Source organism: Pinus tabuliformis, chromosome Q (genome assembly GCF_031772625.1).
Source record: "Pinus tabuliformis cultivar Carrire ecotype Pingquan chromosome Q, CPIR1, whole genome shotgun sequence".
Lineage (NCBI taxonomy): Eukaryota > Viridiplantae > Streptophyta > Pinopsida > Pinales > Pinaceae > Pinus > Pinus tabuliformis.
In genome coordinates this window covers 101,434,772-101,454,526 of record NC_142296.1, presented here as the reverse complement: position 1 = coordinate 101,454,526, position 19,755 = coordinate 101,434,772, and the positions used below count along the sequence as shown (strand labels likewise).

The 19,755-nt window shown below is 37.0% G+C and overlaps 1 protein-coding gene across 9 annotated transcripts in view; it reads left to right on the top strand.

Moving 5' to 3' along the window:
• LOC149218430 (OVARIAN TUMOR DOMAIN-containing deubiquitinating enzyme 6-like) overlaps nt 1-19,755 on the top strand; it is a 219,094-nt gene that overhangs the window by 100,702 nt on the left and 98,637 nt on the right. For 7 of the 9 annotated variants that reach the window (XM_089383988.1, XM_089383990.1, XM_089383987.1 and 4 more), the window contains 2 exons: nt 5,066-5,240; nt 5,394-5,884. The exons of 1 other annotated variant lie outside the window; for it this stretch is intronic. In XM_089383988.1, coding sequence (XP_089240114.1) covers nt 5,066-5,240; nt 5,394-5,641 — 423 coding nt within the window. In that variant the 3' untranslated portion in view covers nt 5,642-5,884. Of the gene's footprint in view, nt 1-5,065; nt 5,241-5,393; nt 5,885-19,755 lie in introns of those variants that run through there. One more of the 9 variants, XM_089383991.1, reaches the window with a different exon arrangement.

Below are 19,755 nucleotides of genomic sequence, written 5' to 3'. Positions count from 1 at the left end.
ACTTGCCAAGGGATTTCTCCCTCAATCGAACTATGAGAAAATGAGAGGAAGTGTACCTCTATAGATATAGGAGGTGCTCAACTTCCTTTACATTGAAATGTTAATTTCTTAGGCTAAAAACTGCTAACGTAGGCTATGAAGGGGCAAAGGCACTCTTCATCAATTAATTAATCTAAATTACATAAACTGAGGGGCATTTGTGCCATGTGTGCAAAATCTGAGGGACAAAAAGTCCTCAAGGATGGGATACATCCTCAAATGAAGGACAAGAGGGGTTTAACGCCAAACATCCAACCTCCAAAGGCCCTTCAACATGCATAAGTCTTCAAACCTGTCATTGCCAATCTTCTAGGCCTTCGTCAAATGTGGGTGTGAACCCCCAGTATCTCTACAGATTGCATAAGCAAACAACAAGCCTCCTTGCATGTGGACATGTGAAGTCAAAATTCCTTTCAAAGCGAATGTCCTAATCTTCAGGTTTCTTCTCCAAGCAAGCAGGTGACCCCCAAGGTGCAAATTGTAGCCATGAAAGGTGGATAAACTTCCCAACTCATGGTCAAAACATTATTCCAAAGAGCGCTCCCTTAAATTTATTTTATCATGACACAATTCGGCCTCAGATCACATGTACAGGTTGGCTCAAACAAATACCAAAAAGGTGATTGCTTGTCTGGATATATATATATATATATATATATATATATATAGATGTCCTTATCTATATTGATGTGCTACAAAGAGCACGTGATTGCCTTTCAAGGGAATGATGTAGCAGTGGAAAGGATGTTGAGTGGCTACACAAAATTGACTGTGGCGCAGATGCAGCCAGATCTGATGTGTGACCCTATTTGCTGCTCTGCTTTCAGAGTTAGGTCACACATCAGATCTGTCTGCATCTGCGCCGCAGTCAACTTTGTGTAGCCACTCAACATCCTTTCCACTGCTACATCATTCTTTTCATAGGCAACCACGTACTCTTTGTAGTGTATAAAATTTCAATACAGATAAGGACATTGATTTATGAATACAGATACGGGCATCTCATAGATCTGATTGTGATGGTCTGCTCAATTTTCTTATGTTTGGTAACATCATCAGATGCTTCATCTTTAACTGTACCCCCAGAGCTACCGCAGGTTTGACCACGTTAGGATCGCTCAGATTAATTTCAGCCTCCATTAATCCAACAAGAAGATTTTGTTTATCCACCTTTTAGATTACAATTAAAGCAAGTGAAGGTGTAAAGGCTGTCTAAATGATATCATGATGAAAATTCTTCAGATAGGAGGAAATCTGAGCATCCAGGCTCCCTCAGCCACAAGGGTCCCTTTTTAGGTTGTACAGACCAATTTGGTGGCCACATGGAATCATAAACAGAACTTTGATTAGGTATCTGATGAGTGCATCTTTGCAGTGCTGTATACCGGCTAGTATCGGGTCTATTATCCTCTTGACATAAAGGGATATCATGTTGTTTCCTCTGCATATAACATGAATTTGAAGTAGGGTTCTGATAGATGGCAATCCTCAGCCATAAGGGTCCTGTTTTGGCCATTGTTTTCAGAACTAGTGTCCAGCGCAATGATGCTGTCTAACACTATCACAGCTGTCCATGCATCATGATGTGCTTGGTCTGGATGCAGTCTTAATGGAGGGACCTGTGGCTGATAGAATATCGTAAGCACCATCCAAAGTAGAATTTTGTTGTTACAAACTTACAAGCTGTGTTACTTGATCCACGGGGTCCGCGGATCCACATTTTGGATACAGATCCACCCATATCCACGTAGGATTCGCTACATAGACGGATCCTTCAAACCTGGAAATGTATCCCATGCCTACCGAAACGGATCCTGTGCCAACTAGCCCTCACACGCTGGATCCCAAGCAAATAACATTATTGTTTTTGTTTTTGTTTGGTGTTTTTTTTTGGGATATTTGCCATCTATATGAAACCATAAAAAGCAAATACTCTTTAGATTTCTAGTTAGATTACTTATTAGTAATTTATAGGCTGTATAGTCATATAAGTAAGTTATTAATTACCGATAGGCTGTATAGCACATGATAATGCTAGTAGGAAAGGTTTGGTACATCAAAATTTTAATTTTGAATTTTTGATAATGCTGACATGAAAGCTTTGAGACAATACATGGATAATCATATATAGTGTACAAAGGATGGCTATGTCAATAATAATTTAATTAGATCAATCCCATCCAACTCTAGATGAAGAGTCCTCTTAGAACAATATTATACATAGACTATAGCATGTTCTCAAATATTGTTTAAAATTCATGTACCATTGTAATTTGTAACTGGATGGGAATTTTTAGATTTTGAGGCTAATGTCATGGAAGATGAAAAGTTGATCATGATTAAGAGTTGAAATATTCAAATGATGAGTTTGTAGACCCATTTTTCAACATGTAGTTAGACCTATGCTACATCATCATATCAATAGAGTGATCATTGATGAGATAGTCAATTTTGTATTTACAGTTATCCTTGTTGCATAAAGTATGATGCATCATGATTTCAGTTTTCAGATTTATAAGTTATTTAATGATTTCAGTTCTAATGTTTTGACTCATGAATGGTTTTGATTTTTAACTTTGAATATGTTTTTATTTATTTAAAATAAAAAAAATTTATTGTATTTTTCGTATGTGTTGTTTCCCCACCTTATCCAGATCCTGGCTTTTCAAAAATCTGGTGGATCCGTCTCCAGATCCATATCCATTTCTGTTTCCTTGTAACTTAGCCTACAAGTGTCAAAACTCTCCTTGCTGTTGTTGGTGGCCATTGATCAAATCTTAGGTTCTCTTTACCCAAAATAATCTGTTATCTTCCTCGGTTTTGAACCATAGCAATCTTATTCCTGTATAAGACTTCTTGGCTACGACAATCTACTGAGCAAGTTCAAATCTGCCAATCAAGTTTTTCAACCATCCTGTACACATTGATAGGTAACACTCACCGTCCAGTTCAACATCACACACTACACTAAGTCTTGACAAGACATTCTTATACGTCTTGGGTCTATGTTATCTGTGGATGAGGCTGTTACTAATGGGAGATAGGTGTAATGCCGCCTTCTCCCTCTGTCATTTTGTAAACGCTTTATTCTAAGTTGTTCTCAAGAAGGGGTATTTGGATATTATATATTAGGTGATTGCTTCATACCAACTTTGGTTTAATTTTCTAATGAGGTGTGCTTCCTAGTGTGTTTCTTCTTAGTGTACTTCTGTATCCTAGTGATCTGATGGTTCTCAATCTTGATATACACAACAGTTACGCATGTGTTATCACCTTTTCTGTTCAGGATATCTATTTAAATAAAGGTCATGGAGGGTTATTTGTGGTTGTGATGACCAGATGTTGAATGATTTATAGTAGTGTACTAGAGGTAGCCTTTTTTCTTCCGCACTTATACGACTTTTCTGTTGCTTTGTGGATGTTTCCCTCTTTGATGGTTTCACTACATAAATCTTGGTGTCTTGGTCTGTGATCTATGTGAGTTATTACTCTCTGGTGTTCATTCCTGTGGTTTCCCACCTGTTGATTTCAACAGTGCAGTCTGATAACATGCAGAATTTTAGGAGAATGCATGAAGACAAAATATGTAAAAGATGAGGGTAATCATTAGCTTTTATTAAAATTAGTGTCATTGATACGTTGTGCTAGATGCACTTCTATTTGTGCAAAGGTAGTTTGACTATCGGACTACACCAACTACAAACATTTAACAAACATAAATCTTGGTCACCTACCTTTAATGTGACCTTTATGAAGCTCGGACATTTATGACTCCTATTCTTAGTTATTGGAGTGTTACTATAACACAACTGCCAACATTTCCGTGGTTCAATTTAAGACTCTGGACATTCCAAGTTTAATTGACGAGGTGAGAAAAAGGTTTAAATTGTGTAAAAGTCAAACTTAGTGTTTGCTTGTGCAAGATATGGGAATTGCAACCATCCTCTAGAGATGATCAGTTGCAATAAAGTAGTTTCGATTAATGGCATCACAATTAGCAAACTAACCTTCTGTTAAAAGATGATGACTTTTCTCTTTCTTATACACTTAGAATTTGTAATTCACAATTTGAATTCTTGACCTTCTAGGACATAGTAGTCTATTCAGTATCCTTTTTGCAAGAACCAGGCAATCCATTTCCTGGAGCAAGGTTTCTATATGACTAGAAATTTCCATAATACCTTGCCCAGACCACTCAAGGGGACAATCGGACTTTTAATGTTGAAGGTGTTGAACCAATGCACATAAATACCTGGATTTTATATTTATCTGCCATTGACATTGAAACTGGTTTTTGTAGCCGGCATTGTTGTTGTACTCACATTATAGGTAACTCTTGCCAATTATACATCAGAGACACTAAAAACAATATTGGAAAGCATGCCACCATTTTAGGAAGACATGCTGATTTTGGCTTTTACGATGTGAGATGCATATCAATTTTATATTAATGAATCTAGTGAAGCTAATTTATATGTTCATAGCAGTGTTGCGAAAGTCTCTGCTTTCTCCCGATTTTTCTGACTTCTCCAAGTTTTTCCAGTCTGAGTCTATGCCTGTGGATTTTTGCTAATTTATTTCCCTCCATTCCCTAATTTGTCTGATTTCCTGACCTGATGACTCCCAGAGCTAATGCAGAGTTTTGCAACACTGGTGGATAGTTTAGTATTTGCTGGTTATTTAAAATTTAATTTCCTACTAGATAAGAGGGCCAGTCTTTTTGTTTCTCAAAGAAATCCCGGGGGAACAGAATGGATAACTGTTATTGATGCCAACTAGTTAACAAATGGCGGCAGTCAATTTAGGAAACGTTTCTATTGCACTGGCTATCTAGCTCCAGTCAATTTTCTTAGAATAAGGATTATAATTAGGACCGGAATGAGAGGAAATATGTTCTCCTGTGTGTTTCTTGGGTGTCAGAGTGATGTTATCTTTTTGAGACAATCCATTACTGACAATCTGGGGTGCAGAATTACTGGGTCATTTTATCATTGTATTGTGATCTTATTGCATCTTTGGATGATAGGCACTTTTAGCTGAGGGCCGCTTCTACTCTGATTTGGAGTTAACAGAGAAAGAAATTGAACGCATGGTGATGGAAGCCTCACGGGCTGAATATCTTGCCCAAGATAAATACAGACAACAATTCGGTTACAGAGAATCTTCCACTTCTGGTGCTGAGCCATCATCCTCAGGTGCTTGTGAGTTTGGAATCACACAATTGTGTAATGAAATTGTTTTCTGCTGTAGTTGAAGCAATGACTAAATGTATTCATTTAAATTCTTTGAACAAAAGCAGTCTGAAAGTTTGCAGGGCAGTAACGCTTTGCTTTCCGTTTCTCTACTTGTCACAGCGACAGGAACATCCCGAAATGAAGTTAGCACATGGCATGGGGATTTTAAAGTGGTTGAAGACACTGCACTGTCAAGGAGTATCCACACGGTTCTGTCTATGGGCTTTAGCCCTGCGAGGGTGATAGAGGCGCACAGCATCTTTGGTGATGATATAGAGTCCATGGTGTGTTATCTTCTGGAGACTGGGACAAGTAGTCCTGGAGGGGAAAGCATATACAGGATGAAAGGAAAAGCTGCAGAGAAATGAAACATAGTGCATAAGCATATCTTGCCAGAGCCTAATTCTGGATGCAGTAGAATTCTTTTCCGGTTATGATACTATTTTTGGTATCAATGCATTATATTTCAATTTTGAACCTAGCAATCTATCTAAATCTAGAATAGTAAAATTATGTGGGGCAGTGTCATCCTACGTACCTCATTCTATTGGAAAATTTGTAAACAAGTATATTTTAGTATATAATATAAACAAACATGGAAGTCATTTGAAGTGACAGTTCGCAATCACTCACGTTGTTATATAAATTAAAATCGAAGTCTAGACTGCAAAGAAGATTTGCATGCCTGTGGCCATGCTTATACATGGTTCTGGTCCAATAAATACCTAGCAGTGATTTGTCTGTCCTCTTGTCATCCTGAATAGAACAGTGCTTAAATGCCTTAATGTGCCTCTTTCAGTGGGACCTAGGGTTATGTAAAACTTGATGTTAGTTTCAGCACGTGATGAATACAAGACATGATTTTACTTGTGAATACAAGAAATATGGTTTTATTTACTATCCCATGTTGGTTGCTTCTAGGAGAAGGAAGGTTTACTGTACAGCGCAGTGTGGATGTGATGTGATGTAATGTGACATTAATAAACTGAAGTAAAAGAAATGTTGGGGTCCTCATGTGAAAGACGGTTGACCATAATAATAAAACAAGGATTAATAAAAGCTAGTAGAAATCCATTTAAGACTGGATCTTTAAGCAGTTGGAAATCTGCAATTTGCTCCTAGATTTGTTTCCTTTATTCATCTCGGTGCACAATAGAAATAAAGATGGATCTATCATGATTTTCCATTGGGAAGGAAAACCCCATTTTTGTTGTTCTTTGAATTGTCATCCACACTTCTTAACCGGGTTCTTGTTATGTCAGTATTTGCAAAAAATCTTAAAGAGGGAAAGTTTTTTTCACACCTTTTTTATTCCAGGCTCTTCACTATCATTTATTTGTTCTTATGCACTGTTTAGCATGCCCACAGATGTACTCCTAGTTCCATCTAGCAGTTTTGCTTGCAGCGTCCCAGATAAGTAACTGCTGCAAAAGATGGCATTTCCTATTGATATGTCTTGACCCTCAACTTGTATAGTGCCAATGGTAACCATGCTCTACGCATTGCGCTACCTGAGAAACAAACTCTGGCAATATAGTTACAAATTCAGGATATGCGCAGGTTTTGCAACCAATGTCATTTGCAAGTAGTCTCTATTTGAATCTAAACAAGCATTATCTGGAAGTATACTTGTGAGCGCTGAATGTTACAAATTAATCAGATGCTAAAAGGATTCTATAGCACACGAACATCAGACTGATCAGCCACCAGTGACTAATGAAATGTTTTATTTGATTTGACAAAGACTCGTGAGAGTATTACGATGACAGCAAATGGTGATCACATATTGCAGAAGATGTTTAGATATCGGGAATTCATTCTGAGGAGAGAAGCAAGAATAATAGAGTTTGGGAATTCATTCTGAGGAGAGAAGCAAGAATAATAGAGTTTGGGATTTCATTCTGAGGAGAGAAGCAAGAATAATAGAGTTTGGGATTTCATTCGATACCAATTCTTAATACGATACTAATCCGTGCAGAGAAATTTTCTTTGGTTTAGAAAATATTAAACTGTGCAGAGCAATTTTCTTTGGCTTAGCTTAATCTTTACGTGGTATTCCAAGAGTACGTTTTTGTTTTTATCAAATAGGTATTTTAAATGTTTTTAGATTTTCCTTTAATCATCTCTTATTATTTCGATTTTCGATTTTTTCGATTTCAAACTTATCAAGTAGGAATATATCCAGGAATTTTGGTTGGGTTAGGTTCTCTTTGTTGTGTTTATGGTGCTTTACAGTTTTTTATGGGGTAAATGTTGTTGGCTGTGTAAATAAGTGAAAACATTTGAATATTGATTTAATATGGAAGAGATGTTGTAATGTCTGCTCAATATAAAATGAAAGAGATGTAAATAAGGGAAAACATTTGAATATTGACTCAATATGGAAGAGATGTTGTAATGTTTGCTCAATATGAAATGAAAGAGATGTACTGTGAAATAAAACATCGAATCAAATAATAATAATAAGACATAATATTGGTTCATTAAAAAATAATAAAAAATAAAAGGGAATAAAAATAAATGGATGGAATAAATTTGTTTTTATTAATAAACTATAAACATTTTTTTTTTTTTCCTTCCATGATAAAAATATTTATTTTTTTTCCAAAGAAAAATCACAACTTTCTATTAATAAAAATAAAAAGATACGTAAAGCAAATGCGCAAGTGCATTCATATATTGTCCCTGAGGACCAAGTGTGTGCTTTAAGCACTCATAGTAGTTAAGCTACAAGAAGTTACATTTGATTAGATATACTAACTTTCTCTTTTCTACCTTTCTTCTTTTGATCTTTGTGCCGAACCCCAAGTGATGGAGGTAGCCATAACAATTGCCAACTCATCACTTTCGAAATCGCTGGGACTTCTTTATCAAAGTCCGAGCTCTCAGAAACATGAGATCGCTTTGTTCCACCGAGCCTTGATTGTTGCTCGCTTTCTCATGGTGATTTCCATGAGTCGAAACCACCGTTGAGTCATTGGGATTATTTGTCTATCTTGCCTGATCCTTCAGCCTTTCTTCTCCCTCCTTTTGAGAACCTTGTTGATCTTGTGCGTTTGGATGTCACTGACTCATACATTTCTTCATCCTCATCATTTGAAGAAGGCGGGTCCGGGAATTGCTATCCTTTTTTGCTTATGTGGTCTTTTTTTGTGCATGTATTATGCAAATGCCTTGTTTGATGGCAGATTCGATATCTATAAGCAATATTTTAAAAATATAACCATTGTGTCGACCTGAAGTCTTGGTGTGTTAGATGAACACGATTTGGAAGGCTTTTACTTAAGTCCTCCACACATGCATGCAAAAGTGAATATATCTTTGTCCATTCTTTCTTGATCTATCTTTAGTAATCTCCCCAACGAATTGTTGATGCCTTATAGGACTTGGTGGTACCAAAAGGGGAGCGAAAGATTATGTAGCCTTAACCAAACTGGATTTTTCATAACCATCAATGTGTTGACATAAAAAACGGGAAACCATGGGGTTACAAAGAGAGTCGCCCTTCACCAAAACCATGGCCCTTCATTTATGACATAGTTCAAGTATTTTCGATTATCAAACTAAACCACAAAAAAACTCCACACATAGATAGATATTACAATCTCTAGTTCAATTGAGGAAGATCCATTGATGCAGATCTATAGATTTGTGCCAAAAACCATTAAATCGACATATGATAGCTTTTGCTTTGCAAAACAATGAAAATACCACTTCTGTTAATTCTATTGACAGATCTGGAGCTTTCTCTATCTTGTTAGTTTTTGTATCATCAAATGTGTTTTAGCCTTGAAATTTGGTAGAGAGGGTGGAATACATGAGATCTCCAAAACCCAGAAATCGTTTCTGGAAATCTGACTAGAAATGACTTAATTAAATTATTAATCAATTTTTTAATGTTTCCCGAGTCTAAACTTATTAAAAATGGTTAATTAATCACTATTAATTAAGTCAAGGCGCAAATCATCTAGAAACTCACACGGATCGATCCAGAGATATCTTAGCCATTGATTAAGTTTTAATTTTGCCCGTTGGTGCTCCACCAGTGGATTATAAGAGGAAGTCAATGTGGTGATGGGGAAATTGTCCAGTGCAGATACTCAGTTGCCCAGGCAGTTCGATTTTCTTAGAAGCAATTGTCTAGTGCAGATACTTAATTGCCCAGGCAATTCGATTTTCTTAGAGGCAGCAGTGTAACAAATAAGATAGAGCCAGAGGGTGAGTAGCAGGTGGAAGATGAGGGCAACATAAGTCCGGGAGGAAGATTTCCAGTTACCAGGAGAGGCAATGGAAGGAAGGCCGAAATTTCCAGAGGGCCAACACAAGCTCTGCGCAAAGGGTGACACATGGAGCTCAACACAAAGGCTAGGGAGGCAAATAATCACTGTGGGGTGAGAGAAAATTCTCATGATATTTTTGCCAGTGTTTTCCTCAGATTAGATTCCTAGCTGAGCATCTAAATTATTGTACTTAGAATTGCTGCTGAAAATTAATAATAAAACTATCATCTCCTGCATCGGTTTTCCCAAGTTGGGTTTTTTCGGGGATAACTGTCCAAAAATAACTGTGAAATTATTGTGTGTAGAATTTCTCAATTTTCAATATTTTATTTTCTGCAGTGTTTTTATGGTGAAAATTGCAGTTATGATTTTATTCATTGTTTGCCGTAGCAAATAAACTATATAATTAAAATTTCCATTAGAAGAATAATTTCCAGTCGCTGCAATAGACAAAATTTCACATGGTATCAGAGCACTAATGTTTAGCTGGACAACTCAGAAAGAAAAGAAAGAATTTCGTTGCTTAGTGTGGGCAACAAGTCAAAATTCCCAAGGGGCAGCGCAATCTTTTTGTCAGGAGGCCGAATTGCTTGAGGAAGACCGATTTTTCTAAGGGGCAGAAAAATTATATTTTTCCAGAACAAGTGATTCTAGAGGCAGAGGGAGCAACTTAGATTTTCTTGTTGAGCAAATCTCTCACTGGAGGCAGAGGTTTTTTTGCAGCAGTTCGCTAGAGCAAAGCCAACATCAAGGTGGAAAAGAGGAATAACACACTAATTTCTTCAGCATAGCCATGGACAAAAGTAACATTCAACAAACTTCAGATTTGTTTTCCAGATTGGAGGACAAATTTGCTTGCTTAGCAGGATCAACTTCACAAGGAGTCTGGTACATAGACAGTGGAGCATCAACTCACATGACAGGGGTTAGAGAATATTTCTCTAGCTACAAAGAGAAGCAAATGGACTTTCAGATTATTATGGGAAACATAATGAGATGTACCACAAGGACAGTGACAAGGATCAAGTACTGTGACCAATACTAGTATCTCCTCAGGTGCAGGATATCCAGGGAGTTCTCAACAGATGGAGCAATAGAGATAGGATGAGGAGTTGGTAGAACCTCCCACGACTAGTGGTCGAGCCAACAGAGAGGTTCGTCAGACATTGAAAGATGCAGAGGAGTTTATTGGAACTCCTAAGATGGGCAAAAGACAATGAAGACATCCTGACAGGTACCAAGCATTGGTGGCTCAGGTTGCAGAACCTTCTAGCTTTCAGGAGGCCGCACAATATCAGGTGTGGGTAGATGCCATGGTAGAAGAGTATAGCTCTATCATGATGAATGATGTTTATGTTGATTTTTGTGTAGCCTGGGAGGTACTCCAAGCACTACTGTTCAGGGTTTGGAGGGTAAAGCGCCACAAGTAGGCTTGTGGGCTTTGGAACCCAAGCAAGGGGTTTTGCATTCATCGGGATATGGGCCAAAACCATGAAAAATTTGAGCATTGGAAAATTTGAGGTGGTAGAGCTTGGTGTGCTGATTCCAATGCTTCGAAAATCAACCAAATCAGAGCTTTAGAACTTGAGAATTGAATTTTGAAGTTGACAAATAATTATGGACAATCAAGTCATTGTAGGCTTAGTCCAAGAGACATGTCTCTTCAACAAATTCATGGAGCCCTTATTTTTGGTAAAAATATAAGGTGTATGAGATCATTATTGATCATCCAACTCATCATAAAATACCTTTGAAATATGACAACATAATCTAAGGGCAGGAAGACGAGTTTGTGGAGGCTTTTATGAAGAAGTGCGGATTTCTTAAAGAGTTGGGCCGCGGTTGTCTAAGGTCTTCAGAGAACGTGTTAGGTGACCTAGAGGATGAGTTTTGGGTTGATTGTGATGCGGATCCCTTGCATAATATAAGTCACATTTCAGATGTATAAGGGTTTTCTGTGTTGGTTTGAGGTGTTAAAATTCTGTGTATGGGCCACAAGAAAGCGCTGTAGGTACAACACTGTAAGGAGGTAATTTGTAGGGACGTGAGGCCTTGTGAGAGCCTCCTCACTAAGCCGCAACCATTAAAAGGAGGCCGCAACCTGAACATGGGCGTTCTCCATGTGTTTGGGGCAAAATCATCTCGCTGTTGTGAGCAGTGAGCTGTAGGGTGTGACATGGAGTAACCTTGTGCACTAACTCAACGTGAAAGGACAACATAGGTGGCAACCTAGTGGGAGAAGTTAACACAGGTCTGGAACATAGGATTAGGGTTGTTTAGATGCCCTAACCAGTGTTCTAGAAGCAGATAAATCAAGGCAAGTGGGCAACAACAAGGAGAGTTGAAGATGTCCCCTCGGATGATAGTTGGATAGATGTCCTAGGTGAGGACATGATGGAGCCCAGATTTGTGCAATAGCTCCTCTATTGTAGAGCAAAGGGAAGAAGTGGAGAAGTCTGTGGGCAGTCGTGTGTAAGGGTCTCCTAGGTGTGAGGATGCCATAACTAGGTGCAGATGCTACAACGTGGACTTGGTCACTTGTGGAATGTTGGAGGGTAGCATGAGAGTGGACCAAGTGTCGACGTGATTGGGCACTTATGGTCTATTGGAGGATAGCGTGATAGTGTCCAAGTTAGAGCCCGATGAACAACACCTTAATGGACACAGGTAGTTGTGAGAGAGGGGTTGTTGAACTCAAGGGTATGATCAACCAGGAGCAGTTTGTGGAACCCTAGACTTGTGTGTGGAGGACTTCTACAGTAGATGATGTGCAATCCTCCTAGCTCGTGTTCATTGTGGGAGATGGACATCTTGCAGTGATAGGTGGCAACCCTCCGAGCCCTATGTTGGTCTTCATTGGTGCAATGCAGGAAGACCATAGTGCGCTGAAGTCCAAAGTAGTTGAGGAGAAACAGTGGGCAATTGAGAGTTGTTCACAAGTGGAGCTGTGAACAACTCGACAGGAGTCTTGATGTGTTGTGCCCTTGATGAACTAAGGCACAACAAGAGAGAAGATTGACAACCGAGGTTTAGTGTCTAGATGGACTTGGCACATTAATAGAGGCAGGGGCTGGAGATTGATAGCCGAAGGACAAAGCTGGCACATGGTACGAGCGAGGGGCGCTGAGAGAGTCGACTTCATCAGAGTATCTTGTTGAGGGCAGATTGGTTGTCGATGTACTGACACTAAGCCCCAGTTTGTAACTTGTACCAGTGGATGTATGAGGGCCATTATCCCTGGTACGAGAGCCCTAGACTGTTGTATTATATGTTGTTTAATATAATGAAGTTGAGTTGAAAATTGTAAAAGGTTGTCTATATTCTGTGCATGTGTGACTTACTATTGTTTATATTCCGTTGTGTAAAGTAGTTTATGGTTGAGATTCTTGGTTTGGTAGCGTCAGTGATTTTAAGACTCTAACGTAGACCCAAGGTCGAGGAAATTCAACATGGTATCAGAGGGTGTCTGAGCTACTTTGAGGGACAGTGAATTGGAGTTTGCGCAGCGAAGCAACTCAGAGGAAGTTGTCGGTGTCTAGATCCTGGAGTAGAGGGTTCAGCTGGAGACATGGATATGTGGTCTTGACTGGCTTGGCAACGAGATTCGCTGGGAGTTTTGGTGGATTGGTGGTTAGCCTGGTGAACAAAGTTTGTTGTAGGGCAGATTGTTGATCATGGACTTTCGTTGATTTGTCATGGATGGTTGGGACAACTTGAGGGCTTTTTTGGCTTGGATGAGATCATGTTGATCGAGATGGGTTCATGTGATGGACTAGAGATTAGTAGGCTAAAGTCTTCATCGGATCGTGATGTGTCATATGTGAGATTGTTAGGATTTGCATGAGTGGTATTTGTTATAAAATTATATATTACAGAGCAATGGAACACATAAAATATTGTAGAAATATAAACATAGAAAATGCATAAAAAAAGAGACACAAATATATGTGGTTCACCGAATTTGGGTTATGTCTACGGAGAAACAGCCAGTCCTTCATTTTATATTACCCAGCGAATTGAAGAGATACAACCTACAAGAGATCCGTTGTAATTCCATCTTCTCTCTCGCTTAATCTCCTCTTTCTTCTCGCTTAGAATACAGATCTACATAGACACAATACAATTCCCTCATATATAGCGAGGGGTTGCTTTTTAGGGCAAAAAACCCTAAATTAAACATAACTTCTACCATCAGATCTCCGCCTAATGAACAACCCAGATTGGCTACGAAATTATAACATTTTACAAGGCAATTTTACATCTATTTTTAGCTTCAAGGGTAGCTGCCCCCCGGACCCCCTTGCAGCGTATATTTTACGGGCGGCATTGCCGCCACATCACGAACTGGGGTCCAATGTGGAGATACCTATAAATAAAGAAGATAATTAGGCTCCACACCCAACAACATTTGATCCCAGAGGATGAGTGCTTGCATCACTGAGCTAGTGGAGATCGTGTAGGCTCAGGAGGAATCTAGCCCCAGAGGGAGAAGCCCTATGGAGGTTCAGGATCTTTAGGTTCGAATGTGATGAGGCAAAGACACTACCGAGATTGTCAAATTTATTCTACAGGATATGCTGCAATAATGGATGCTAGATGAGCTAGTGTCGTTGGATGATGATAGTTAATTCCTAGTCTTGGAAGTACCTCCCTCGCTAAGAGGGAGTGTTGATTTTTGTGTAGTTTGGGAGGTACTCCAAGCCTTAGTGTTCGGGGTTTGGAAGGAAAAGCACCACAAGTAGGCTTGGAATCCAAGCATGAGGTTTTGCACCCATTGTGATTTGGGCCAAAACCATGAAGAATTTGAGCATGGGAAAATTTGAAGTGATAGAGCTTGGTATGTCGATTCCAACTCTTTGAAAATAAACCAAATCCGAGTTCTAGAACTTGAAACAATGTAAACTTTGGACATGTTTTATAAATGGCAGTGAAAACCAATTTTTGTGCAAAATTTGTGCAAAAACACCCTCAAAACGAAAAGTGTTGATGCTGGAATAATATATATATATATATTTTTTGTAGGGTAAATTTTGAACATGTTTTAAAAATGGCAGTGAAAACCATTTTTTTGTGCAAAAATTGTGCCGAAAAAACTCTCAAAATGAAAAGTGTGGATGCTGGAATAATAATTTTTCTCCGAGAGTAAATTTTCAACATTTTGAAATAATGGCTCAAAAGATTTTATCATGACTCCAAAAAACATTAAAATTTCAAAAGAATAATGAAAACATAAAAAAATAAAAAATTAAAACAATGAAAAAAACAAAACAAATTAAAAAAATAACAAAACATAAATAAAAATATAAATTAAAAACAAAACATAAAAAAATCAAATATATAAAAAAGACCACAAAAAAAAAACATAAAAAAAATTAACAGAAAAAAAAAACCAATCATAAAAATGTAAAAAAGAAATGTAACCTTGTTTTTAATCCGTAAACCATAAAAAAATTTGGAAAAAAAAAACAAATATATATATATATATATATATATATATATATAAAATTAAGTAAGTAAAAATAGAAAAATTTAAAAAACATTAAAAAAAAACTAATAAAAACAAAAAATTAAAAACAAATTAAATTAAAAAAAAATAGAAAATTAACAAACTTACTAAAATTAAGATTAAAAACATTAAAAAAACCTATAAAGAATACTAAAATATCTCTCTCTATCTATATATATTTGATTGAGAAAAGAATTATCTTTATTTAAAAAAAAATTGAAGATATACATTTTTTTTGAATATATATTTTTATTTAAAAAAAACAAATTTATGCGATTTTTTTTATTTTTTATTTTAAATAGACATTAAAGTAATAATTAGCGGGTACAGATTTATGGATTTAAAAAAAAATATTTACTGTCTATTTATTTTTAAAACTAAAAATTGAAAAATTCACATAATTTTTTTTAAATAAAAATATATATTTAAAAAAAATTATATGTTTAATATTATTTAAAATAAAAATGCTCATTTTTTTAAAGAATATATATATTTTAATTTTTTTATAAATGTTTATTTTTTAAAATAAAAAATGTGCATATTTTTTTAATAAAAAAATATTTTTACGATCTCTCTGTGGCGATAATTTACGATCTCTCTGCGCTAATGATCTACGATCTCTGCAATCATAATTTACGATCTCTCTACGGTAATAATTCACGATCTCTCTGCGGTAATAGAAAAACAATCCGGGCACGTGCGTTTGCGGTCCGGCTTGCTGATATCAGGTGCACACATTCCTTATATTTTTCTAACACATATCTGCTCATATATTTTCAATTATGAATAATTCACCACAATTACCAAAGATTATCAAAGGTAGACCTAACACAGTTACTCTACAGAGCCTCTATGAGTATATAGAGTCTTTAGAGAAACGTAGAGAAGAAAGAGAAGTCAAGCTACAAACAGAGTTAGCAGCCATGCTGGAAAATAAATTCACATCTCTTAAAGACAAAATCCAAAAACAAATAGAAAATAAAATAGAATTATTGGAGAATAAGATGGAGGCAATGGGGACTAGGTTGCAGGTTATAAAAAAACAAAACCAAGAGATGAACCAAACATCCCAGTAAGTAGATACTGATACTTTAGAGAGTCTTAAAATGAAGGACATGATTAAAGAGCTAGAAGAAAAAGTTAATAGCCGCCTCACCTTAAATAGTGTGGCAGGTAAATTAGATATCAAACCAATTAAAGATGAAATGAAAAAATTGATAGAATTAGACCATGAGCGTAACAAAAGGGCCTTGAACCTTATAATCTTCGGTTTGAAAGAGGAGGTAGACAAGGATATTTTAGCCATAACCCAGACATAATTACATAACAGATTACAAATTGAAACAACGTGTCTCATAGAAGCAACAAGGTTGGGGAAACTAATTGAGAATAAAGGAAGGCTGATCCGAATAAATGTGAGCTCTACTGACCATAAGTATGACATACTTAGTAAAACCTCAAGTCTAAAAGGAACAAGAATATTTATAAATGAAGATCTCATTCCAGAAGATCAAACAGAATTGAGAAAGGAGGTTCAAAAGGTAAAGGAAACTAGGAAGGAAGGAAAGTGGGTAATAATCAGAAACAGAAAAGCTGTTATTCGAGATAGAAACCAAAAAGATAATACTAAATAGCAATTCAACATGCTCCAGATTCTTTCTTGGAACTATCGGGGATTTCCATGGAACAAAGGCCCCAAGCTAAGTTGGATCTCGAATGATGTTGATATTATTTTGCTTGTTGAAACTTGGGAGCACGAAGAATCTAAGGTCCCTAACATAGATGGCTTTTCATTATGGTCTACCTGGAATAAACGATCCTTCCGTAGAGGCATTGGGGGTATAACTTGTTACATTAAGAAGAACATCTCTCCCCATGCTAGGATTTATAAATATGACCCTTACAACCAATATAGTTGGATAGAAATTACTGACATTTATGATAAAAAGACCTACATAGCAATCTGTTATTTCCCCCCAATCAATTTTAACTTCTATAAGAAAAAGAATCTAGATAAAAATAGTCCTTACAATGGTTTAGAGAATGATATTTCTAACCTAAGGAATGAAGGTAATATCCTTTTAATGGGTGACTTTAATGCTCGAACTTCAAGCAACCAAGCTATTCTTTTAAGCAATCATTCCAACCCTAATCCTCTTTGGTTAGACGAAGACTTTCCTCTGGCTAGCCGGTACAAAAGGAGCTTTGAAGACCTCGGGGAGAATTTTTTTAGGTCGGAGCTAGTCAAGCTTTGTAGTGTTCAGGATCTCATAATTTGCAACAGTCTAAAGAAGTGGCCCAATTCTAGCCAGATGACTTGCATCCATGGGCTTGGTAGCAGTGTGGTAGACTATGTTATCTTCGATCTCCCTCTATAAACGAAATAACAAATTTTGACATCTTAAACGACGACGAGCCTAACTCTGATCATAGGCCTTTACTTATAACTCTTAATTTTGTCATGCATAGAGATCTCATAGAAGATAATCCTTATAGCCAAAAAAAGTTAATCTTTGATAGAAATAAAAAAGATCTCTTTCTAAATGAATTAAAAACTAATTTGCTTCCTTTATCTAGTATAGACAACATAGAAGATCTCTATCATAATTTTACTACAACCCTCTCATATTCTATTAACAAGTTCTCAATTGAAGTTTCAAGTAATAAAAGAAATAGCAAAACCAACCCATGGTATGACAAAGATTGTAAAAGTGCGAGGAGAGAAATTAAGGAAGTTGTTGATGAATCTCTTAAAATTGGCAAGATAAAAATATACAAAGCCCTAACTAAAAAGAAAAAAAGGCAGTATATTCGTAAAAGACAAGAGAATCTCTTACACCTCTCTAAAGTAGCTCCTAAGAAATTCTGGAGGCAGATTCTAACTAGGAAAACTAAAGATAATAATAAAATTGCTTTACACGATTGGAATTCCTATCTTAAAAAGCTTTATGAATCTCCAAATGTCATGGATAACTTTGAAACCCTGCTCACAACAAAAGAAGTTTTCTCATTAGAAGACATTGATTTTGGGGTTAATCGCTTGGCTAATGGGAAAGCTAAGGACATTGAAGGTTACCAGGTAGAAATTTTAAAAATTGGAGGTTCTGTCCTCATCCCCCACATTCACAAGCTTTTCAATCAAGCGGTCAATCAAGGGTTCCCTAAACCATGGACTCAAAGTCTCATTAGCCCTATTTTTAAAAGTGGAGATACAAATAACCCCTCTAATTATCGGACAATTATGATCAACCCTCTCATAGCCAAGTTATATGGTATTATTTTGGAAAGGAAGTTGAGCATATGACTTGAAAGTGAAGGTAAGCGGGCCAAAGGCCAAGCGGGTTTTAGAAAGCAGCACTCAGCAACAGACCACCTTGTTACACTTAGGATCATTGTGGAGGAATGCGGCAATGATAAATCCAATCTCTTTTGTTGCTTTGTGGACTTTAGAAAGGCTTTCGATACAGTTCCTAGAAACAACCTTTGGAACAGATTAGAAGAGCTAAAGGTTCCTTTTGAGGTGAGAGTTGCCGCTATAAGGTTATATGAGAATATAACTGCCAAGTTAAAAAGCAATGAGGGGTGGTCGAAAGATATTAAGTGTAATATCAGAGTTAAACAAGGTTGCCCCTTCTCCCCTACCCTATTTGGCATTTACATCGACAAGCTAGAAGGATGTTTAGAGGAAGCATGATGTGTTGGCATGATCTTAGCTGGGATAGTCATCATCATTCTTCTCTACGCTAACGATATTGTTCTTCTCACAAGGTGCCCATCTGATCTTGATAAGCAACTTAGACTTCTTAAGGATTTCTGCTCTACCATGGGTATGATTGTTAAAACTGACAAAACAAAAGTTATGATTATCAAATCCAAGAAGGACACTTACGCTAATTTTATGTATGACAATAGTAACTTGGAGGAAGTGTCTTCTTACAAGTATCTAGGAATTGATATTCATCACAAGCTCAACTAGAACTATAGCATTGAGAAAATGATTAATGGGGATGGAAAGCTTATTTTGGTCTTGAAAATAATTGTAAAACTACAAACCTCATAATGTGGGATAGAAAGAAGTTCCTCTTTGAAACTTTAGTCACTTCAGTTATCTTATATGGATGTGAGGTTTGGGGTTGTAGCATCTCTAAAGAATCTTGGAGAAAGATTGAGCAAATCCAGAAGCATTTTATTACGTATAACCTCAAAATTAAAAGCAACACACCCTATCCTATTCTCCTTATAGAAGTGGGTCTTTCCCTATCGAGAGCCTAGCTATGACTAGGCTTCTGTTGTACAAGCACAAACTCAATAACATAGGAGACCATAGATGATCTGATAATCACCCTATGAGTGACCTCAGTTTGAAAATTTATTAAACAAAAGGTATTACAGACTCATGTGCTGGTGTGTGTGTTCTGTGTTATTGAAACAACGGATGGATCAGATTGCCAATAAACAGAAAATAAGTGGAAAGATAGTAGAGAAACACAGTAAGCAACACAAAGACACAAGAATTTTTAATAAGGAGTTCACCCTATTCTCGAGGGCTACATCTCTGGTCCAGCTCTCAGTGGTGGCCTTGTTTTATTGTGTCTTAAGCAGAGTATTACACATACAGGGACTCAATGCGAGTTCTCCTGAAGTAGGTTTGCTTGGCAGGCTGGTGCTTGGCTTCCCCAAGCCACTCGGAGTACAT